This window comes from Salvia hispanica, chromosome 2, assembly GCF_029641045.1.
Source record: "Salvia hispanica isolate PSC_SH4W2 chromosome 2, Shi_PSC_v1, whole genome shotgun sequence".
Classification (NCBI taxonomy): Eukaryota; Viridiplantae; Streptophyta; class Magnoliopsida; order Lamiales; family Lamiaceae; genus Salvia; species Salvia hispanica.
In genome coordinates, this window is record NC_142693.1 from 62,590,207 (window position 1) to 62,614,622 (window position 24,416).

Genomic DNA, 24,416 nt, shown 5'->3' on the forward strand with positions numbered 1-24,416 from the left:
TGTGGGCCAGCTATCACATCCATTGAGGTGCCTACAAATCAGCACGAGAGATAGTCACATATGTCGGCACGAGGGATAGTCACTGGACCACCGTGGATACCCTTTCTAATTAAAAAAATAATAATATGTATCACTTAGCTTTCCTTTATTGTCAAGATTGTCATATTATTTTCACACATGAATCCTAATAAATATGTCACACTCTCTCAATTTCAGAAAAAAAATTGAATCAATCACAATTGGACATTTTTTCTTGAAATTCGAATGATTATAACATGAGAGAAAAAATGTCCTGCATTTTACGCACTAAAGTCAGCCAAAATAATTTAATTTGCTTACTTATTCAAACTTTCCACATTTTCATTTCCAACCAGGACAAGCGGTCTTCCAAATAAAATAAACTAAATTTTATTTTGCTGTATTTCATATGCATAAAATAATAGAAGAGGAATAAGATGGAAGATATAGTAAAAAAGATTACATAACGATCATCCCACCGATTTTATCAACCAATCATTTTTATAGCATTTGTTTCCAACTATTCTTATGGTCAAAATTTTCATTTTTTGACGAAGATGATACATAGCCTTTAAGCAAAGTGGAAAAAATCCATTCGAGAGTAATCAATACATATCCAAGTTGCAACTATATTAATTATGTAGACGTCAAATGTACGACCACGCCTTCCAATATACTATTCAACTTAAACTCCTAGTTATTTTTATTATATATGTCTGCGCACAGTAAACGTGGGTCAAACCCGATCCGGATCTAAGTTTAACCCAGCCGGAGAGGTGGTGGTGGTGGTGGTGGTGGCGGTGAAGAAGAAGAGGGTATGTGTGCACCGTGAGAACAAGCCCATAGGAGATTTCGGTCTTATATAAATCCTTTGAAGATGGGAGAAACGACTCGTAGACCATCTCTAACGGTACTGCAAAACCTAAAATACAGTAGAATAATAAACAACCATTTGTGATCCTTGCTTTTATGTGAATTATTGTTTTTAATTTACCCTATACACCATTAATAATTGTGACATAGTAAAGCCTTATTTAGTTCCTTTTTTTTACTTTCTCTATAATGAACATTTGCTGGCTAGCTGATATCACACGTCATATAATTGCTAATAAATTGAAAAATATTTGAATACTCCACAGTCCTAACTTGAACTAAATTAACGAACTATGTTGGTGGTTGTGAGTTCTGGCTGCTTTAATTTATCAGTCATTAAAAGCAAACTAACTAGTTACTACAATTATTAAACTAAGCCTAATCTATATGATGATAACTGATAAGGATAACAAAATAGCCTATTTCTCTCTATCTGTGATAGTCAACCAAAACTCACCAGTTTTCATACCATAACATAGTTGTCATCACCTCTGCTAGTCAACAAAATCTCCCCTGTTTTCATACCACAGCATGGTTTTCATCAATCTCTTCTAATTTCCCAAATAAAAACTCCATCTTTCTCTCTAGAACATAACATGGAGATTGACTGACTCCTAAGCAAGAGAGGTGGCGGTGGCGATGACAACCATGGATATGGATGGTCGGATATGGAGCAAGCTTCCCGATCATCTCCTCGAACACGTCCTCTCCCTCCTCCCTCTCAAAACCTTCCTCGCCCTCCGATCAACCTGCAAACACTTCAACTCCCTCCCCTTCACCCCTTACTTCATCTCCCGCCACTCCCTCCCCCACTCACCGCCGCCCTTCTCCTCCCTCCTCCTCCTCTCCCACCCCCACTTCCACCACTCCTCCCCCATCTTCAACACCACCCTCAACACCTGGTGCTCCCTCCCCCTCTCCTTCCCCCCCATGCCCCCCTACTCCCTCCTCCTCTCCTCCTCCCACGGACTCCTCTGCTTCTCCCTCCCCTCTGCCTCCTCCTTCCTCGTCTGCAACCTCCTCACCCGCTCCCTCCGCCGCATCAAGTTCCCCACCTTCCCCTTCTCCTTCGACCTCCCCACCCTAGTACCTTCCTCCCCCTCCTCCGCCACCGACGGATACAAGCTCTTCATGCTCTCCACCACCGGATCATTCCACCACGCCCTCGTCTACTCCTCCTCCTCCAGCTCATGGGCGCGTTTCCCTGGCCCCGAGCCAGCCTCGATCATCAACGAGAACCACCACCAGAAGGGCGTCCTCTACAGCGGGGGGATTCTCTTCACGACCCCCGAGCCTTTCCACATTGTGAGCTTCCGGCTGGAGAGCGGCGAGTGGGAGAGGCCGCTTATTGATCTTCCCGATGGGCTTGCGTTCGCGCGGCTGGCTGGGGACGGGGACCGGAAGCTGTACCTGGTTGGTGGGGTCGGGGCGAGCGGGATCTCGAGGAGCATTAAGCTGTGGGAGCTGGGGGAGGGGTGGGTGGAGGTGGAAACAATGCCAGAAATGGTGTGCAGGAAATTTCTATCTGTTTGCTACCATAATTATGAGCATGTCTACTGTTTCTGGCATCAAGGTTTACTCTGTGTGTGCTGCTACACATGGCCTGAGATATTATACTACAAAGTTTCTAGAAGAACCTGGCATTGGCTGCCTAAGTGCCCTTCTTTGCCTGACAAATGGAGCTGTGGATTCAGGTGGTTCTCCTTCACACCTCAGCTCTATGCCTCTGTATAAAAACTCTTCAATTTTGTTTCTATGTTATAGATTCGAGTATATGGATATTTGGTATGAGATATATACATGTATTATATCAGTAACTCAACATATTTGTTTTAAATTTACAGAATAATGTACAGGAAAGAATTGAGTTCTGAATTGAAAATCTAACTATATAAAAACTAAGGTATTGCTGGGGTGATCTTGTATAAGTAGACAAGCATGATGTACTGTTTAGGGCTTGAGAGAGAGTGTCAAGCCAAACCTCGGAGTTTTTTCCATGGCCAAGGTGTCGAAACTGCCAGAAAGGGTGAGGAGAGATTTGGGTTTCAGTTCATGCTGGGCGAGGGCAGCAAGATGGCCGTGGTTGTTGAGTTTTGCCTTCACAGTTGTGTGTGGATCGACTTCATAAGAGCATCCTACTGTTAACGTGTTCTCGTTCGTAGAGAATTTTCTGGCAATCTCGCCCACGGCAGCCCCTTTGTTCAGCTGGTCCAGATGGCGCAAGTACGACACCCTTACTGCATCTCCTTTGTCAAACCTGGAGGTAGCAAGAAATAAGAGATGTGCCATTCAAGCAGTCATTTATAAGATACAAATCCCAGTGGATTATTGATCACCTGCATAAATTTAAGACTAACCAAAGTGCACCGCAGGCATAAAACACACAAAAACTCAGCACTGATGATTGCGAAAATTCAAAACTGGGCAAGGCAAATGACAAGATCGTAGAGGACTAAGCCACATAGGCAATTTTGTTAGAAAATAACTCAAACCAACTTCTGCTTCACTAAAATGGTGCTAAGTTGAAATCAAAATAGAGCTGAATCGATTTCTTCCTAACGATAAAGCATCAAAAACTTGAAGTGGCAGGTTTCTACATAACAAAATCTCAATATGGCAGTATGCTGTATATCTTTTTATTCTAATACACAATTTATCTCCATACAAATAACTGGCCAAAAAGTACAACCAAAATATCATTGCCATTCTAAAGTTCATTTTTATGAAATGGGCTATCAGTTTTTTCAGAACTTGACATTAAAAATCAAATTCATTTATAAGCAAAATGGCCTTAACTACATCAGAGTAAGAAGCTTACAGAATAGCAGAAACAACAGCATTGGGTGTCTTCAAGCTGAATCCGGCATTGTACTTAGCGAAATTTCCAGAAGAAACAATATAACTTGCTTCTGTACCAAAGGCTACACTAGGGGTACCTATAGTAGCTGAAACATCAATAGCAGGAGACTTGTTGAGACCAACAGCTGTACTTAAACTTGCATGATTGTGTAAATATTGAACTTCAATCTGCAAAGCCCAAAAGTGTATCACCCATTAGCAAATAAATGGATGGTAAAATCCACAAGTTATCATAGTTTTAAATAGCATTAGTACCTTGCCAGAGTTATAATCTGGAAATTTGCATGAGGCAATGGTCCTAGATGATGGGAAGATATTGGTCACAACAAGGGTTGTCGATATCTACATACACGAGGTTATATAAAAATGAATGCATGCTATATAAAGGGAAATAACAAGTTATGCAACTAGTGTGGGAATACAGAAAGGAACACACATTTGATTCGGTGTCAAACTTGACATCAATGGCACCATTTCTAAATGCGAATTTTGCAGAAACATCTCCGCTGGAGAGTCCACCCTTTTTTGCTAGAGTCGAACCTATGGCCTGGAAATTGATTTCAAATAAATAAAATGACAGTTATGTCATACAGAAGCAACAATTATACAAAAAAAACTATTAATACAAAGATCTTTTTAGGTTTGCATGGAAAAATCAGTACAGAAAAGCAATAGAGCTTCACAGTATAGAATGTAGAGATGACCGTATAGAGAGAGAAGCATAGCTTCAAATAAAGTTATAAAGCAAGGTTCATCAACACTATTTTCTCTTAAGGAAGTTTTGTCTCCAACACTTAAAATAGTGTTCGGAATTTGTTCGACAGCACATGTAAGCAAATAACATTATCCCAATTCGTTTCGACTATGATAAGGATCAGATTAAATGCAAATCGAGGTGAATATAATCACGGAGGAAAATAACTCAAATTGAAAAAATGCAGCAACTCTGGCAACTTTTTTGGAAAGAGAAAGATTCTCTTATTAACAATAAGTAAATTACTCGATGCGAAGTGAGACTGCTACTCATAGAAGATGATAAACACGATACGAATTGATTACACATGCCGGTGTTTCACATATACGTCGAACCAAATTACAATTCTAAGTCATGAAGTTTCACATTTGATTTCTTATTGTTGCAACGCCAGTCAAATAGCAACTCAATTCAACAATAATTACTCCAAAATTCAAATTTTCACATGTTTGGAACTTATCAACCTATCACACATATCTAAACAAATGCTCAGCTGCTCAAGTTCACACATGAGCCGTCAACTAAATAATCAGCAAACCAAATGCCTCCACTTCATAATGAGAACAATTAGTGATAATTTCCTAGAAAAATTAGATAAAACTTAGTGAAATCAATGAATGCTTGATCAGAACCATATTCAGTACACCAAACACACACGAAATTATCACGCATACACACCTTTATGAGTAACAAACAGTAAATGATAACAATAATCAGAAAAAAAAAACAATCAAAATAAATCTATTCAGAACTCATAACTCGGATTTCACAATTACTGAAAAACTACATCACCGAAAACAGAGCATTCGATTACAAACGAGAAACACAAACAAAATATTCATTCGTCTGCCGTAGCTTACCAATCCGGTATCACTCTGGCTAGAAATAATCAGCTTCTGATCATCGCTGTAGTCCTTAAACAAAATTTCTGCAGCATACGATGCGTGTCTCAGCACACGTGTATGTATATACGCAAAAATGAGTGAGAGAGAGAGGGAGACCTTTAGCTTTGCTGCCGAAGTCGGAGAAGAGGCCGGGTCCGGTCATCTTCGGCGGCGATTTTATTCTTCTTTATTGAGATTCTGATGGAGATTCTGTACCCCTAAATAAGAACCGGAGATTCTGTGGCGCGGGTGAAATTGCTCCTTCTTTCCGTTTTTCACTGCGGTGGTCTTTATGTTTTCCTCTTAATAAAAATAATATACAGTGCGGTTAATTTTCTGCCTTTTCAGGTAAATATTGTGGAATATTGAAATGGTTGTTTGTTTGTTACGGTTTGTTAGTGATGAGTAATTTTTTTTTGGCTTTGTGTATAAGAAATGAAAATGAGTCATGATTTTAGATTGGTGAACACGAAACAAGACCATTGTTGTATTGAAAATCATGTACTACTATGTTTTGGACCGAAACTTCGGGTTCCGGTTTGCCGGAAACAAAACTATATCGGCAAGGATTTTGGCAGTTCAAACTGATGGTTCGAGTTTCGATTTAAAATGATGTATGTATGTTTTTTTTTGTCTTTAATTTTTTTATATTTTCTTAAGCTGAAAATAAAAATATTATTATAAATATAAAATTACACTTCGAATAATCTCTAAACGTAATCATATATTGGTTACTGTAAATACAATTCTGATTTAGGCCGTAAACCACAATTCTAGTTACGAACTTTGATCTTTAATCCAATTTTATGCACATCACCGCCAAATCAAACAAATAAATAGATGAATGAAACTATTAATTGCTAAGGAATACTTCCTCCGTTCTAGAAAATTTGTTTCATTTTTTTTTTCACTCGTTTTACAAAAATAATACTAATTTATAGTAAATATAAAGAGAAAATAAAGTAAAAAAAGAATAATGTAGAGAATAGTCTTTCTTATCTACATTATTTTTTCTCTTACTTTACTCTTTTTCAACTTTAACTATTTATAATTATTTTTACCAAGCAAATACAAAAAAGGAAGTGGGATAAACTTTCTGGGACAGAGAGAGTATGTAAATATAGACTTGATTTTAATTGTCAGCATACTTTATACTCTCTCTGTCTCACTCTAAGTGACACGTTTTCATTTTTTTGGATGTCTCACTCTAAATGACATACTCCCTCTGTCCCATAAAAGTTGAGACAAAACTTTTGGGCACGGAGATTAAGAATTTATATTAAATAAATAGGAGAGATGAAAAAAGTAGGAAAGATAAGAGAGAGTAAAGTAAATGATGGAATAAAGTAAGAGTGATTAGATGTTTTGTCTTTTGTTAAAAAGGGAAATGACTCAACTTTGTTGGGACGGACTAAAAAGGAATACGACTCAACTTTTATGGGACGGAGGAAGTACTTCTTAAAATAAAAATATCACCATCTCTATTCTTTTTTTTTTATTACTTTATTCTTTCTCTACTTACCTTGAAACAACATTACAACACTATATAAAATTTTGTGTACAAAATAAAAAATGTTTTACTTTAAAATCGAGTGGAACTCGAAGGACTAGATTATTGGCATATTGCAATATAAAAAATGTTTATAAAATTTGAATATTCCATTGGGCCATATAAAGTTCATTATAAATCGCGTGAATGGGTTATCTGTGCATACTGCATAGCATATGGCAAGGGGTCAATTGGGCCAAAATTTTCTTCTAACAAAACTGATCTCAGTTGATTAAAAATAGCTCTCATTACATCTAATTAAACCGTAGTATAAAATTTGGACTAATGGATCCAATTGAGATACTTGTACCTTATCGAATAATTAAATTTTAATTAGAGACTAAAAATTATAATCTACTTAAACCAATTATTAGTAGAAATTTCTAATAAACCACAATTAATTAACATGACCATTCCTTAGTTTATTATTGTTTGCATGCCTCCGCACATACTGACATATGAGTGACATACCTACTCAAATTTTATATCATTAACTATACGAAAATATCAACACAGCTTTATTGAGATTTTACATGCATATATTAAAATTTTTTGATGTATTTCTTGATAAAAAAAAATTTGATTATCAACCATATACAAAAACTGAAATAAAAATTATCAAATTTCATTAGCAGAACGTCGTCGAAACATATGTAATTAAGATCTCGTTGCAATCCTTGTAAAATTACCTTTAATTTGATAGTTATATACTTATATTGATGTACGATTCTTATTAAAACAAATTACATATTCAAAATATATGAAACAAATACATGTTAAATACGAATTCAACATGTAGTTTGATAATATGCTCCTCCTCCAATCAATATATGAGAAGTTCGAATCATCAGGATAGACAGAGAATCATTCAAGCGCCCGTCCACACTATCTCGTGAGAGGGAGTGATGACATAAATTGTATACTCGAAAACAGAATTACCCGTCGCGAAATCAAACGAATAAACAGTACTAACGGCATATCCCCGAGCAAGGCGGAAGGCGCCGGTGCCTCCGACCACCGGCATCTCCCTGACCGGCTCTGTCGACGGAAGGCGGCCGGTCATGCCAAACGTGCTCCGGTTGAACTCTCCCGACGTTATATAAAAGTTGGTGTTCAAGGCAATGGCGGTGGCGTGGAGGTCGGAGTTGGCGGCCGTGCCCTGAACACGGGCGACTTGCTCGGAGTTGATGTCTGGCCCGGCCGTGACGCGGTCGTCGAAGACCTCGAGGCGCCCGAAGCTGGCGCGGGAAGTGGAGGTGATGGAGGCGTTCGCGACGACGTACACGGTGGTGTTGGCCTTGGGGCCGCCTTCGAGGTTGTGGACGTAGAAATGGAACTTTGTGATTTTTTTGTTCCCCTTGGTGAGGGTTTGGACCCAAGGGCCCAGGACGGCAGCAGTGGCGGTTGCGGTGGCAAGGAGGTAGGAGATAATCAACATAGAACCTATTGTAAAATTCTTCATCTTGGAAGATTGAAGTGAGAGATTTGGAGGTGTTGAGTAAGGGTGATTGTGTATATGTATATATAAAAGGATTGGATTATACTTACTAGTAATAAATTTAGGGTTTTACAAAGAACGAACGATTTTGATAGATTCTTGCAAAAAAAAGGTTGAAAATCCAACCCAAAGGGTCCTCCACATCCCGTTTTGATATTATTGTGAGGGATGTTCAATTAGGGTACGGTGCGACCGTCTAAGGGGGAGGGAAGTAACCCGTTATCCTGCCAAAAGGACACCTCACATTTGTGCCTAAGAGATGTTGCAACTACACGGCAGTAGTGGGAATCGATTTTTGGTCATTCTTGCAATTCTGCCCCTCGGGAATCAACTGTCTGCCCCTGTGGGCGAACGATTTTGAAGTGGTCGGTTAATTACTTCACTAACTCATTTTCACTAGAAATTATTACTCCATCTGTCCGTGTAATGTTGTCCAATTTTGCATTTTGGTCCGTCCGTGAAAAGTTATCCAATTTGTTTTTTTTTTCTATTTTTGTAAATGGATCCACTTTCCACAAACTCTTTACGCTCACATTCTATTGTATAAATAATACTCCCTCCGTCCCACAAAAGATGGCACACTTTCCTTTTTAGTTTGTCCCACAAAAGATGTCATATTTCCTTTTTGGAAAAAGTTCTCTCTCACATGAATATAAAAATTATATTTTCTCTCTCCATTTAACACACAAAACAAAACCTCCTAAAATCCCATGTCATTTTCAAAGTATGCCAACTTCTCTGGGACGGAGGGAGTACTATATAAATGTGAGACACTCATTCCACTAATTTTTCAACTTATTTTTCTTCACATTTTTTAAAACCTGTGCCGAATCAAACTTGGACAATATTTCATGGACGGAGGAAGTATAAAAAATTAAGTATAATAGGATCTTTATTCTACTATTTTTTTCCCCACTTTTACTAACAAAATCGAATAATTAATTTCTTAAAATTTGCACCGGGCAATTAAAACCCTTTATATTCACGACCAAATTAGTCTATCTATTTAATATAAGTTTCTCAGATAGTATAATATAAGTTTCTCCCTCTAATGAGGAGTGTCTAATTTTCAATTAACAATATTTCAACCATTTTTTTTATCTTTTTATTCTTTTACAGGAATACTATTTTTTTAATTAAAACCCATTATATTCCTACGAAAACTATTTAGTGTTGAATGAGGGTATATGGCTTCCCAGTAGATACGGAAGACTAAGACTAAGTTTGGATGGGCCATTTCCATTTTCATATTAACACTAAATCTTCTTTATACAACATATAACTCATCGTAACTCAAATGTTTTCTGACAGTTTATAGAAGTATATAATACATCAATTCCATGTTAACTGAGTCATTTCTCTATTTTAGAAAATTCGAAGATAATTAGGTTATTTCTCTGTTAGCAAAAAATAATTCTTTAATTGAGTCATCATCTCTATTAGTTTATTCTCATTCACTCTTAATCTTCGTGCCGAAAAGAAGTGTCTGTATTAATAAGGAACTAACGGAGTATGAAATTAGTATCTTCCTTCGGATGAAAGCTTTAATTAGAGAAAAGGTCCAAAAAAATAAGTATCCTAATTAAGGTAAAACTTGATTAGCCTTTTGGTGTTAATATGAAAAAGGCTAATCATAATCTTGACAGCGTGTGATTCTCATGTTGTATAAAGATGATTTAAGTGTTAATATGAAAAAGGAAATGGCCCATCTAAAGTTAGTCTTAATCTCCCGTTTCTATTGGGAAGCCATATACCCTCTATCAATAATAAATAGGAGTAGTTTTCGTAGTGAATATAACGGATTTTAATATGAAAAAGGCTAAACTAAATCTTTCATTAGAAAAAGGAAACTAAATTTCAAAAGGCTAAACTAAACCTTTCCTTTTTCATATCAACACCAAAAGGTAAGAATCCCACACATGAGAATCACACGCTTTCAAGTTTATGTTTAGCCTTTTGTTTTTTTTTTATCAAATGAGTTGAGAAAACTACAAATTTAGCCACTTAATATTTTAATAATATCAAACACGACCTTTATTCTTGACATTTATTATTTCATAACATTTTTATCCTTTTGGTATATTTTTTATTTAATGTGTATTTTTATACTTTTACCATCATTATTCTCTCTCCCCTTGCTTATCTACAAACACTATTACTAATCCGACATAAAAAAAAAATCACGATTAAGTGCACTAGTTGATTATTATTTTACATTTATTATATTCATGCAATTAAAATGTTCTCACCGTTCGAAGTTCCATTTATGTTGGACTTTCATAGTATATTAACCAAATACTCCATTAATACTTTATTACTCCAATATTATTACTCCCTTCGTTCCTTTATAATTGAGTCATTTTCAATTTCGGAAAGTTTTTTCATAGTTGAGTCATTTCTATATATGATAATTTTTTTCTCTTTCTTACTTTACTCTCTCTTACTTTATTCACTTTACGCTTTATTCTCTCTACTTTTTTCTTTCTCTTACTTTTATTTATTTATTTATTTAACATAACCAATATTCATTTCTAAAACTTCGTGCCAAAAAGTTTCGCCTCAATTATGAAGAAACGAATGGAGTAGTATACGAGAAAATGGCCCAAATAGCAGCCTACCTCATCCAAATTGTTTTTCAATAAATACAGCCCTTTAACAAAAATGAGGCCCAATACAAGGAAAAGGAGGCCCAAATAACTAAATCAGCAAAGCCCAACTAGAACACAGCCCATTAGTGGCATGAGAGTCGCCGGAAAAACTGTGAAAGAAAATCGAAACCAAAGCTTTCAATAAACCAAAAATCACAAGAAAGAGTGAAAAAAGAAAATTTTGATTTTTTGTGAAATTTATACATTTTTTTCCCAATTAAGTTTAATGTATGTTATAAAGGAATAAAAGAATATTAGTAAAAATATCTCGCTTATCGTGTGACAAAATGAACATCTAATTATCATGAAGTATGATTTGTTATGTGATATTGTGATGAATGATGATAGTACGATATTATATATATATGGGAATTGTTTTTCAATCTTCATAAATTACATGTAATTTATTGTAATTTGATATGTGATGTGCTAAAAAAATATGAATTATTTTATAAGAGAGAAAGTGGGTACACTTAAATTATATTCGAAAACAAATTGAGGATATAAAGATTATGAAATTTATTTATCGCAATTCGCAACAATATTTAGCACAACACATGTTTTGTAAATGTTCCTAGCCTCTTTAATTAATTAAAAATGCCTCGGTGTCACATGTAACAATCAAGTCCGTCTCAGATTTACAAATAAGGATCGATATTAAATTTTAATTGTGATATAAAAAGTGTTTTGAAATAAATAAAAACATATATAATCATATTTTGCATACGCAATAATGTACGTACTTTCAAGTCAATGCATTAATGATATACTGTATTTAAAAATGAATGGAATATCAACTACTCCCACTGAAGTTTCTTATCGTAATTGATCGAGTAATTATATGAGTATTTAAAATTACTTGTTTCGAACCACAATTATAATTTAAAAATTCCCATCCAAATGCTTGCGTCCAAATAAAGTTTAATACTGAACCACTATGCAACGCGAGTCACGTTTATTTGGAATAATAATTAGATGATTTACTCATGCATAGCTCAGCTTTAATACTCCCTCCAATACTCCCTCCGTCCCCCATTAAAAGTCACACTTTTCCATTTCGGTCCGTCCCCAATTAAGAGTCACACTTCATTTTTACCATAAATAGTAAGTATGTCCCACATTCCACTAACTCAATTCACTCACATTTTATTATAAAACCAATATAAAAAAATGGGTCTCACATTCCACTAACTTTTTCAATCAACTTTTCTTTACATTTTATGCCCGGTCAAAGAGTGACTCCTAATAGGGGACGGAGTGAGTATATAATTATTTTATTGAAATTATTAAACAATCAATTACCTTTTTCTTCACTTCGTACAACAATAAAGGTTGGAATATGATGCTACGATAGAAACTTGTGCAACAATGTCCTAGTGTTTGTTGCTTTTGAATATGCTAGTGGAGTACCTTTTAAAATGACTACCTTTAACTATCCTTTAATATATGTCGCATATATATTAGTCTAGTTGTCCATACTTAATTGCTCATTATTCTTAATCATACTATTACAAGTCCATGAAATGAAACTCGTGTAATTGTATTGTCATCGGCTTTAGAAGGAAGAGATAGTGCGACAATTGTCTTATCGAAAGTTAAAAACGGTTCAACAATAGTCTCAAAAACAAAAATAATTAAATTTATACTCTTAGTTGATATCCCTAGTTGTATATAATTACTCTTTCTATAAATGCAATCTCCAAGCAGATTTGAAGAGCAACATCGTATCAATAATTAAATTACATTACACTAGTCATATTTCGAATGAGGTTTATGACTAGAAAAAAGGAGTAAGCATTCAGATTTCGTTCAAGATGTTTCTCCAAGGAAAAAAAGGTATATTGAGAAGATATATTTCTCATTTACTTTCTCAAAAAAATTATTATGCATTCTTAAAAAGTAATGAACTCCAAAGAAGGAAGATAAATTGAAAAGATAAACAAAAATAACTAATTTTTTACCTTTTCTATCAAGAAGAGATAAAGATACATTCTCATAATGAAAGAAAGTATTATACCTTCTTAAAAAGTAATGAACTCCAAGGAAAGAAGGTAAATTGTAAAGGTAAACAAAAATAACTAACTTTTTACCTTTTCTATCAAGAAGAGGTAAAATACATTATCAGAATGAAAGAAGGTACAATACCTCTTCAAATACCTCTTTCCATAGAGAATAAATTTTTATATAGAAAAGGTAAATATGGTAGTTATATCCATTTACCTCCTCTCCATTTACCCTTTCCCTTAGAGATGCTCTAATACTGTATTGATCCGAAATGCCAACTTTTTATGCAAAATGTATCAAGACTAAACTAAATTGTCCAAAAATCAGAAATCCAGGCTACTCCCTTCGTTTTATAGTAGTGGAGATATTTTTTTTGACACGGATATTAAGAAAGAGGTGTGTAATGTATTAAATAAAAATAGGCAAAACACATTCTTAGGTCCTTATACTTTAGTTAAAATGTTAATTAGGTCCTTGTACAATTTTTTCGTTTTAATAGGTCCCTATACTTTTCACAATATTTTTATCAGGTCCTCGTACGATTTTTCGTTTTAGTAGGTCCTCATACTTTTATCATAACTTTCATTAGGTCCTTGTACAATCTTTTATTTTAGAGACTTTTTACATTTATCTTGGATAATAATCTAAATTTTATTAAACTTAATGAACTTTTTAATATTCCATTATTTAACTTAGCATAGTCTATAAAGATAATATCATCTTGTTATCCAATAATCTCAATAAGTTGTAGACAATAATAAAAAGATTAACCGTGATGATTGAAGATTAAAATCAAAGATTTTTTTAGAATAACTATCCGAATTTTCAATTGATTATTTATATTTATATTGAAAGATACGTTTCCCTGAATATTTATAATCATAAGATAAGTTAAATAATAAAATTAAAAGGTTCATTAAATTTAATTAATTAAATATAAATTATTATCTAAAATAAAAGTAAAAAAATATCTTAAAATAAAATTTTTTATAAGGACCTAATAAAATTTATAATCAAAGTATAAGGACCTATTAAAACGAAAAAAATGTACGAGGATGTGATGAAATTTATGAGAAAGGTATAAGGACCTATTAAAACGAAAAAATTGTACGAGGACCTAATAAACATTTTGATTAAAGTATAAGGACCTAATAATGTGTTTTGCCATAAAAATATAACAAAGTAGGAGAGAAAAAAAGTCGATAGAATAAAGTAGAGAGAGGAAAAAGTAAGTAAGGAGAAATGTGCTGACTTTTTACTAAAAATAAATAAAAAAATAAAAATGACTCCACTGCTATAGAATGTATTAAAATGACAAAATGACTCCAATATCATAGAAAGGAGGAAGTATAAAACCGTATTCGAACAAGAAAATCGAAATTACAAAATAAATATCCCTAAGCTCGAAACATCTTAAAATCCTAAGCTAAAGTTGTCTTGAATTTCGAAATTTTCCCGTCACTATCATATTCAATTCTATTTAAAAAAAAAAATATATAATTCTATTTGAAAATGGATGTGATTTTTTGATTCGGATTCCAAATACCTTTATATTAACGCGTCAAAAACTTTGTTGCAATTTGCAACAGATTTCCATAACTGTAAGTCTGTAGTGAAACAGCAGCTCAGTTTCCAGTTGGAATTTCGCAAGAAATTAGTCCGAAACTTTGAATCAATCGTTTCCAGTTGACTCGCTTTGCCTTCTCCGACGACTGCTGTCAACAATCCAACCATCTTCTACTATATAGTGAAGTAGTACGCATTTTTTTATACTAGCTTTTCAAATCACTCCCGCTGCACAATATTTTTCCCCAAACAAGGCAGCAAAACTGCTCCATTTCATAATCTGCAGCTGAGATTCTCGATCGGCGGCGATGGGGAGCTATTTGGAGGATTTCTCCGACGTGAAGCCGAAGAACTCCACCGAGGAGGCGCTGCAGCGATGGAGGAATGCTTGTTGGTTGGTGAAGAATCGGAAGAGGAGATTCCGCTTCACTGCTAATCTGTCCAAGCGTTTCGAAGTTCGTGAGATCCAGAAATCCAATCAGGTTAAATAGCTTCTTCTCCCTCTCTCTCTCTCTCTCTCATTTAATTTGAAGTATGAGGTTTTTGTTTGCGATTGATTCGGTTTAATTCGGCTTATTGAGCTCTTTTGCTAGTGATTTGAAGTGGATAATTTGGTTAATTAGTAAGCTAGATTAAAATGAAGCATGAAGAGTGTTTGATGTTGTTGTATTGCAAATTTGCAGGAGAAGCTTAGAGTTGCAGTGTTAGTTTCCCAAGCTGCTCTTAGTTTTATTCAGAGTAAGATTTCTATTACGCGCATCGTGTGATTTTGTTCCGGTTTTTCGCTGTTGTGTGTTTGATTCTACCCGAATATGCCTCAGGTATAAGTTACAGTGTGCCTGAGGATGTAAAGGGGGCAGGTTTCGAGATAGATGCAGACGAATTAGGGTCGATTGTTGAGGGTCATAACATGAGGAAGTTGAAAGTTCATGGTGGTGTTGAGGTTCTAGTAGGGAAGCTATCAACCTCAGTCGATAACGGTATTGATAACTCTGTGGAGGCGCTTAGTCGTAGAAGAGAAGTTTATGGGGTTAATAAGTTTGTGGAGAGCCCGGCTAAGGGCTTTTGGCTTTTTGTGTGGGAAGCTCTGCAAGATACTACCCTTATGATACTTGCTGTTTGTGCTGTGGTCTCTCTGATTGTTGGCATTGCAACAGAGGGATGGCCAAAGGGTGCTCATGACGGGCTTGGCATTGTAGCGAGTATACTTCTTGTTGTGTTCGTCACTGCTACAAGTGACTATAAACAGTCGTTGCAGTTCAAAGATTTGGATAAGGAAAAGAAAAAGATTACGGTGCAGGTTACTAGAAATGGGTACAGGCAAAAGATTTCAATATTTGATTTACTCGCGGGTGACATAGTTCATCTTGCTATCGGGGATCAGGTCCCGGCTGATGGACTCTTTGTTTCAGGTTATTCGTTGTTAATCAACGAGTCTAGTTTAACTGGAGAGAGTGAGCCGGTAAATGTATCAGCCGAGAATCCCTTTCTTCTCTCTGGGACTAAAGTGCAGGATGGATCTTGCAAAATGCTTATTACTACCGTTGGGATGAGAACTCAATGGGGGAAACTAATGGCTACTCTTTCCGAAGGTGGTGATGACGAGACCCCTTTGCAAGTTAAACTGAATGGAGTCGCAACGATAATTGGGAAAATTGGGCTATTTTTTGCTGTTATCACTTTTGCTGTTCTTGTGCAAGGGCTGTTTAGCAAGAAGATGATTCAAGGTACCGTATGGAGCTGGTCGGCTGACGAGGCACTGGAGATGCTGGAATACTTTGCTATTGCAGTGACAATTGTTGTCGTTGCTGTCCCTGAGGGTCTGCCTTTAGCTGTTACGTTGAGCCTTGCGTTTGCCATGAAGAAGATGATGAACGACAAGGCACTTGTCCGTCACTTAGCAGCTTGTGAGACGATGGGATCAGCCACGACTATATGTAGTGACAAGACAGGGACTCTTACTACTAATCACATGACAGTTGTGAAAGCATGCTTTTGTGGGAAAGTAAAAGAAATCAGTAGCTCGATGAAGAAATCTGCCTTCTGCTCAGACATTCCGGATTCTGTTGTTACAATGATTCAGAAGTCGATATTCAACAACACAGGAGGTGATATTGTTCTAACTGAGGGTGGGAAGATCGAAGTCCTTGGCACGCCCACTGAGGCAGCACTTCTTGAGTTTGGCCTTTTCCTCGGTGGAGATTTCAAGGCGGAGAGGCTGGCATCGAAGCTTGTCAAAGTCGAGCCATTTAACTCTGAGAAGAAGCGCATGGGGATAGTTTTGGAATTACCCGGAGATTGTTTTCAGGCGCATTGCAAAGGCGCGTCTGAGATTATTTTGTCTGCGTGTGACAAGACACTGGATTCAGCTGGGGAGGTTGTTCCTCTAGATGAAAAAATGTATAGTTATCTGAATAACACAATCGAGCAATTTGCTAACGAAGCTCTGCGAACTCTGTGCCTCGCATATAAGGATATTGAAGGTGACTACAAGGCTGATAGTCCTGTTTCCTTTGAGGGCTACACTTTGATTGGAATTGTGGGAATCAAAGATCCCGTTCGTCCTGGAGTCAAGGAGTCGGTTGCAATCTGTAGGTCGGCTGGAATTATGGTGCGAATGGTCACAGGAGACAACATTAACACAGCTAAGGCAATAGCTAGAGAATGTGGAATACTGACTGATGATGGCCTTGCAATTGAAGGCCCAGATTTCCGAATGAAGAGTGACGAGGAACTGCAGGAGATCATCCCTAAACTACAGGTAGCTCTTAGATTTAATATATACTGTTAGTGACTTTACTGCATTGCTTTTCTTAAGTTGATGATAGTTAGTAATTTTAAGCATCGGGTGAAGATTTCAGCGTTTGTCCATCTTGTTAGTCGTAACAATTTAACGCCATAGCTGGCTTGACTACTGGTTGCGAACACGTTTATCTTAGATAGATTAGTCGATATTGGTGATATAGCATTCATTAGTAATACACGCTTTCTTCTTCTGAAGGTAATGGCGCGTTCTTCACCAATGGATAAGCATACCCTTGTCAGGCATCTTCGGTCCACATTTCAGGAGGTCGTTGCAGTGACTGGGGATGGGACAAACGATGCCCCAGCACTTCACGAAGCAGATATTGGTCTTGCAATGGGAATTTCTGGAACTGAGGTATTTCTTAAAATCTATGACAGCTTTATGAAGTTGGTTCTGTTAAGTAGTCCTATTGAAATTCTACTTCTGTACTTCTACACTATCAAAGCGAAACGACAACTTGATGAGCTGCTCGTAAAACTCTGAGTCACAGACATGCTTCTTTCTTATTACTCCACCTTTTACTGTCGTATTAAATGAAACTAGAAGTACGAACCGTGATATACCTACTGCTCGGTTTATATTTGCCAGGTTGCCAAGGAGAGTGCCGATGTTATAATTTTGGACGATAATTTCTCCACCATCGTGACTGTTGCAAAGTGGGGCCGCTCTGTTTATGTGAACATTCAAAAGTTCGTCCAGTTTCAGCTCACGGTCAATGTGGTCGCGCTGATCGTCAACTTTTCTTCTGCTTGCTTGACAGGTGAACAACACCATTCGCTTTACCACCATTCTGTTTCATATGGATTGATTTCTAAATTGGACAATGTTGACAACTAATTTTCTGCTGCTGTCTCGCGCTTTCAGGCCAAACGCCTCTCACAGCCGTCCAGCTTTTATGGGTGAACATGATCATGGACACGCTCGGAGCACTTGCACTCGCCACTGAGCCTCCCACCAACGACTTGATGAAGAGAACTCCAGTCGGAAGGAAAGGGAACTTCATCAGCAACGCCATGTGGAGGAACATATTCGGGCAGTCTATCTACCAGTTTGTCGTCATTTGGTACCTCCAAACGGCTGGAAAGGCAGCGTTCAGCCTCCATGGAGACAATTCCGACCTCATTCTCAACACAATCATATTCAACTCGTTTGTCTTCTGCCAGGTAATCTTCGTTTAGTTAACTTGTGTCCATCGACCACATGTAACTCAGTGGCAAGCTTGCACGTCCGTGCTTGGTGCAGGCTTTCAACGAGATAAACTCGAGAGACATGGAGAAGATAAACGTGTTCAAAGGCATACTCGACAACTATGTCTTTGTCGGAGTGCTGAGCTCCACAGTCGTCTTCCAAGCCATTATTGTGGAGTTTCTGGGCACGTTTGCAAACACGCACCCTCTCACGTGGCAGCAGTGGCTAGCAAGCGTATTGATCGGGCTTCTGGGCATGCCGATTGCTGCAGCCATCAAAATGATCCCGGTAGGGTCAAGGTAAAAACCAGCCTTTTAGATTAGGAGTATGGCGTTTATGCTTTAGAGATTAGGGTTTCATTATTTGTAAATTTAAAAGCGTGTAATTTCGTCGTTGATTTGGGGACGATAATTCTAACGTAGGCTCGGTTTGAGAAGTTATCTTATCAATATACTTCTTGCTTTCGAGCGTCGATGGCCTTTGCTCTATCACATTTCAGTTATAGTATTAAAATTATCTCTGACCCTTATATGTTCATATATAATTATTTATCTTGGTATTACTATCTTATTATACACAAGTCTAATTATACTCTATTAAATATAAAACCAAAAATGTGAGAGAAAAATTATAATATCACAATATAAGTTTTTAGAAATAATGAAATTCAAAATTAATCCCTCAACAACGACACTTTCATTCAAAAAAATAAATAAAATAAAAACACTAGACGAGAAACCTAGACATAAACATATTGGTACAACTTTTACCTTCTTTTTGAACGATATCACTCTTACTCTCTATGTCCCACTATAAGTGAAATATTTCTTTTCAGCTGTTATTTTGCAAAGATGATATTCTACTTTCTCTCACGGACATATATGTTATTTCTCTCTCAACCTCTATTATATTTTCAATACAAAAGTTTACAAGCATGAAAAATCCAGGCTAAAGGAAATGACGAGGAAGAAGTAGTTGAAATACTCCATGCTCATAAGGGTATTATTTGACATAAAATTAAGCCCAATAAGTAAAATTAAATTAAAATACAAGGAGATTATACTAAATAAAAATAAATAAATTAATAAATAACCATAAAACAGAATATATAATCTCGAGTGATAAATGTGAAAATAATTTTATTTTTTCCATCTTGAATTAAAATTACCACCTTAGATTTCTTACCGCAAGAATCTCATGATTCATCTGAAAATTTTCACATATATTAATGGAGAAATTGTGTATCCATTGCACCAAGGAGGAATCCATAATTCATATTGCAGATTCTCCATTTCCCATTTTATTCATAATTCTCCAATCGATCAATAGTTTATTCAATCTTATTTCTTCTGACATCGATCGGAGTAATTGAAGTTGGATCAATGGGGAGAAGTAAGTGCTTCATACTCTGTGATTCAGTTTCTGTAATCATCCCCCTTTTACCAAGATAAAAATGGAATCTTTATGTTACGGGAGTATGTTTTTAATTGGAAATTTATTGCGGAATGGATAACGGTTTTGAGCTTTGTGTTTCTTTGATTGCAGTTGGAATTCATCAATTCAGGGTTAATTTATTATATATGCATTGGTTGTTTAAGCTTGTATATTGATCTGGACATTACCAAATCTTGATAGATTGTTCTTTATTGCTTTTGGAAGTGGGAATCATTGTGGATATTTTCAGATTTTGTTGCTGTTGCTGCGTTTATATATGTTGCTTCAATTGAACTTAGGAAGATTATTTGTTGACATTCAAGATTTTGACATAATACATGTTTGTTCAATTTCCTCAAATGCATCTTTGTTGTTACTTCAATGCTACCATATAGCATAAGTAATCTATGTATGTATTGTATACTATCATATACAAGTGGCCTTCAAATTTTATATGTCGTTACGGTTGAATGCTGAGCATGTAAATCTGGTTATCAAATTACATCCTTTTCTTTTCTTGATATCTAGTTGGGGTAAGTTTTAAGTTTTCACGTTTCAAAGACTTATTTCTTTGCATCGAGGTATCTTCTGTATGATGCTGCTTTCTGAAATTTATGCCTTTCTGTCTTGGGGTTAAGTGTAGTAGCTAATTGCTTTAGTCAATGTCCACGAACACATTAGGAAATTCTCAAAAAAGGAATTCTGCAATGCTGGATTCCGATGATCTAAATAGCTTGAGCTTGTCATCACCAACTAAGCACTCCGACAATGTAATGTACTCTGGTGCGGAGAAAGTGCTGGCTGATACAGAGTCTTTGCTTGATCTATACTTGGATGCTTTATACGAGAAGAGGTGTGCACAATTGGCCATTGTAAATAATATTTGAGGTTCTTTAACAGCAACAGAAAATATATCGTTAATGCATTTACTTTTTTCTTGTTCTTTTTCCCACAGAGGTTCCACTAGAGAAAATGCTTTGGCGTCAACTATTGAAGTCTTCAACAATAGCATACAACATGAGTTCACTGAACACAAGTATGCATTGTCTCGGTTTTATCGATTTTACTATAAACGTAATTGCTTTGATTTCTTGCAGGACAATATTAGCGAGTTAGGATGTGAAGTCATCGGTTATTAGTTCATTTAAAATGAAAATGAATGCTTCTGTTTGGCATATATATTATCTACTAGTTTCTCGTGTTACCTAACATGTTCACTACTTTTAGAATAACTATAGCGTCACTCCAAGAGAGCTTCATTTATTGACCAAATCACTAACTGATAATCTGATAACCAAATTGGGTCTTTTAACCCATTATTTGTTCTTAATGTTTTTTCCCCAAATCCTACCTTTGATGTAGCTGTGCGTGTGTGCGCGCACGTTGAGAGAAGAGGGAAAGTTGGTTCATACTACTGTAAATGTAAACCCTAATATCTAGCTTCAATATAGAAGTTCATAATGCTATTTTTTTCTCCATCTAGGTTTGCTACATTGTTGCATCAGTGCTTAAATTCAATCAAGAAGGGTTCTCCGAAGGAGGTTGCCTTGGCATGCCACGTGATAGGTTTTTGCTATGGCGCTTAAATGTTCAGCTTTTATTTCCATGTTCGGTATATCCTGACAGCCATTTATTCTTTTAGGGCTTCTAGCACTTACTGCTGGTTCTGGGGAGAAAGCACGAGAAATCTTGGAAGAATCGGTCTCTCCAATATCAGAAGCTCTTAAATCAACATTCGAGACATCTATAATATTATCAGTACGTGAAATAAAGCTGGTTGCACTTGGCGCCACTTGTTTGCATTCGTTTTATCCCCCGATTTCAACCTTTTTCTTATTTTCTTGATTTCCTTTCCTCAAAATACAGTTGCTTGCATGTTTGGCTGTTATAACTTTTGTTGGTGGAGAAGAAGCAGAGCATGCAGAGAAATCAATGCAAATAATGTGGCAAGTAGCTCATCCGAAATTGGGTTCCAATGTATGCATCTTCGTTTCTCAACTGGTTCATTATGATTTACTATCTCTTATGTACAAAAATGGTGGTGTTTTTTAGAGGCTGGTATTTAGTTGTTTTTGTATTTTGACGATCAATCTTTGTATTACAGGTTGTTGCTGCTAAACCTCCAGCAGCTGTGATAAGTATGGTGGTCACCGCGTGGTCATTTCTTCTTACCACAGTGGATGAAAGGGTACTCAACCCCAGAACTTGGCAAGAGTTAGTATTGATCAACCATAGTTTTAACTCTCTTTAGATATTACTACACGTTCCTTCGTGGAGAATGCTGATGTATTCTTGTAATATCTCAGTTCACTGTCCTTCCTTTCCACTCTACTGGACAAGAACGACAGGTCAGTTCGCATTGCTGCTGGTGAAGCACTTGCATTGATCTTCGAGAAGGGGAGCCCGGAGAAGTTCTGTGGGGAGTCGAAAGTCTCTGGTCATCATACATGTATTGAAGGGGACAGTTCTCGGAAAATAATGTTCGTAAATGGATTAAAGACTAAAGTCATTAATCAAATGAAAGATCTCTCCGCTGAGGCAGGTGGTAAAGGTTCCGCCAAGAAAGATCTGAATAACCAGAGGAACAAATTACATGATGTTGTGGATTTTCTAGAGGTATGCGAACGCCATTGTCTAATACAGTAGTACTCCACTTAATTCTTTTGCTGAAATACCGAACTTCATTGGTTTGGAATATCAGAATGGCCACGCCCCAGAAACCTCAACAAAGATTGGCCACGAGTTGTTACATACAAGTTCATGGTCTCAAATGATACAGGTCTATCTTCTTTTTTTTCGAGCTGTTTTTTAACTTGTGAATCTTATCATAGCGTTTCTGATATCTTCGAGTTCTTCAATAGCTGAACTTTCTCAAGCATTTTCTTGCTGGTGGATTTGTGAAGCACATGCATGTAAGTTTCTAACTTCCAATTAGTGGTTTCCATGTCTTATATCTCTATGTTACCGGATGTTATCGTTTCCATCTGTCTTGTTTTAACAGGAGAATCCATTTCTTCATGATGTATTTGATTTCACTCCAGAGATAAAGCTTGATCACCGCATGTCTGCAGTTGAAAAGGTGTGTTGTTAGATCATCGCATTCTCACTTCTATGTCTTCTTATTGATCATCAATAGTCTACTCAGCTTTTACCATTCACACTGTTCTTGTAACAATTGTTTTTTTTTTTGGCTACAGTTTGACAGCATATGCTATTTGGTTGTTTTTTCTGTTTCATCTATTATTTGTCTTCATATTTTTTTGACAGAGGATGTACAAGTCACCTAACTCGGCTCTCAACAAGGCTCGGACGCAGTTTCTTAACAAGCAGCGAACGATATCCAAGGTTCGTTTACTTCAATTGCATTTCCGGCTTCTTCACTGTCGTCTTTTGTTTGTTCTTTTGCCTCTTCAAAAGCATCAACACAGTTTTCTTAATTATTTTGTAATGTGCAGGAGAAGCATGATGGTTACTATGCGGTTGGTCTTGTCGATGCTTGAAACGAGAAGCTTGGATGTTTAGAGGCGGAGCATATCTCTGCGTAGCCATCACACTGCCTGAAGAAAGTTGGTAGTAGTAGTATTTATGTAAGCTTTGTCTACCCAGCAATGCAATGAAAGAGGATTTGCATCTTCTGAGGTGTTAGGATTGACTGTAATGAAGCAATCTAAATTGATTGCATTTTGAATGAAAATGAAATGAAAAAAGGCTGAAAATTCAGTAGCAATTATTTTTACTATTATTTTGTGTAATGACATGCATCCATTGTGAGGAGAAACTCAATATCTTCAAGCAGTGGCGGAGCCACGTGGGAAAAAGGGGGTACCACTATACCCCCAAAATTTGTGATTATAATGAATTTAGATATACCTATTAACAATTGTCACACTTGGTTCAGTGGTAAACAGCTCCTCTTACACCTCTTACACAGCAAAAGCCCAAGTTCAAGACCTGTCACCGTCGTTCTTATGCACTTTTCTTATTCAAGGCTTTATTTATCTTTTTTATATACTATTCTAATATGGATTTCAAAATAGGCCTTCTATGCACACATCTTTATTCTTTTTTGTTTTATTAGTACTCCCTCCGTTCCAGATTAAGAGTCACTTTTTGCCATAAAAGTCCGTCCCAATTTAAGAGTCACTTTTAGAATTTTCTATATTTGGCCATACAATTTTACCCCATTCTTCATCAAAATTACATCCAAATGCCATTATCTACATTAAAATAAACCAAAATAAAAATCAAAAGTCAAAAGGGACCCACCTTCAACCAACTCTATCATCTCACTTCATTTATTACACACTCTACCATCTCACTTCATTTATTACACAC

General features: G+C 36.3%; 4 protein-coding genes and 1 pseudogene across 6 annotated transcripts; 3 read left to right on the plus strand and 2 right to left on the minus strand.

Moving 5' to 3' along the window:
• Nucleotides 1-1,329: 1,329 nt before the first annotated feature.
• Nucleotides 1,330-2,713, plus strand: LOC125202236 (Galactose oxidase/kelch repeat superfamily protein). The gene has a single exon (XM_048100599.2). The coding sequence runs from the start codon at nt 1,531-1,533 to the stop codon at nt 2,623-2,625; it is 1,095 nt and encodes a 364-aa protein (XP_047956556.2). The 5' UTR covers nt 1,330-1,530; the 3' UTR covers nt 2,626-2,713.
• Nucleotides 2,671-5,667, minus strand: LOC125202238 (mitochondrial outer membrane protein porin 2-like). The gene is made up of 6 exons (XM_048100600.2): nt 5,506-5,667; nt 5,365-5,432; nt 4,187-4,297; nt 4,006-4,092; nt 3,710-3,918; nt 2,671-3,148 (listed from the first exon to the last, which is right to left on the minus strand). The coding sequence occupies exons 1-6, from the start codon at nt 5,549-5,551 to the stop codon at nt 2,842-2,844; spliced, it is 828 nt and encodes a 275-aa protein (XP_047956557.1). The 5' UTR covers nt 5,552-5,667; the 3' UTR covers nt 2,671-2,841.
• A 1,917-nt stretch (nt 5,668-7,584) lies between these two features.
• Nucleotides 7,585-8,413, minus strand: LOC125199659 (dirigent protein 21 pseudogene; annotated as a pseudogene).
• Nucleotides 8,414-14,644: 6,231 nt separating this feature from the next.
• Nucleotides 14,645-19,119, plus strand: LOC125200702 (calcium-transporting ATPase 1-like). The gene is made up of 7 exons (XM_048098439.2): nt 14,645-15,135; nt 15,337-15,391; nt 15,475-17,414; nt 17,655-17,813; nt 18,048-18,219; nt 18,324-18,622; nt 18,702-19,119. The coding sequence occupies exons 1-7, from the start codon at nt 14,962-14,964 to the stop codon at nt 18,948-18,950; spliced, it is 3,048 nt and encodes a 1,015-aa protein (XP_047954396.1). The 5' UTR covers nt 14,645-14,961; the 3' UTR covers nt 18,951-19,119.
• Nucleotides 19,120-19,860: 741 nt separating this feature from the next.
• LOC125201418 (uncharacterized) lies at nt 19,861-23,820 on the plus strand. 3 transcript variants are annotated; one of them, XM_089064051.1, is made up of 13 exons: nt 19,861-19,937; nt 20,752-20,934; nt 21,037-21,117; nt 21,565-21,647; nt 21,724-21,839; nt 21,948-22,058; nt 22,186-22,295; nt 22,388-22,697; nt 22,783-22,860; nt 22,943-22,993; nt 23,083-23,160; nt 23,349-23,426; nt 23,537-23,820. In XM_089064051.1, exons 1-13 carry the CDS (start codon nt 19,876-19,878, stop codon nt 23,579-23,581), a joined length of 1,386 nt encoding a protein of 461 aa, XP_088920177.1. In that variant the 5' UTR covers nt 19,861-19,875; the 3' UTR covers nt 23,582-23,820. The 3 variants fall into 3 exon arrangements, with proteins under 3 accessions (XP_088920177.1, XP_047955468.1, XP_088920176.1); XM_048099511.2 differs by having other exon boundaries at nt 19,913-20,039; nt 20,763-20,934; XM_089064050.1 differs by lacking the exon at nt 19,861-19,937 and having other exon boundaries at nt 20,729-20,934.
• The last annotated feature ends 596 nt before the right edge of the window (nt 23,821-24,416 follow it).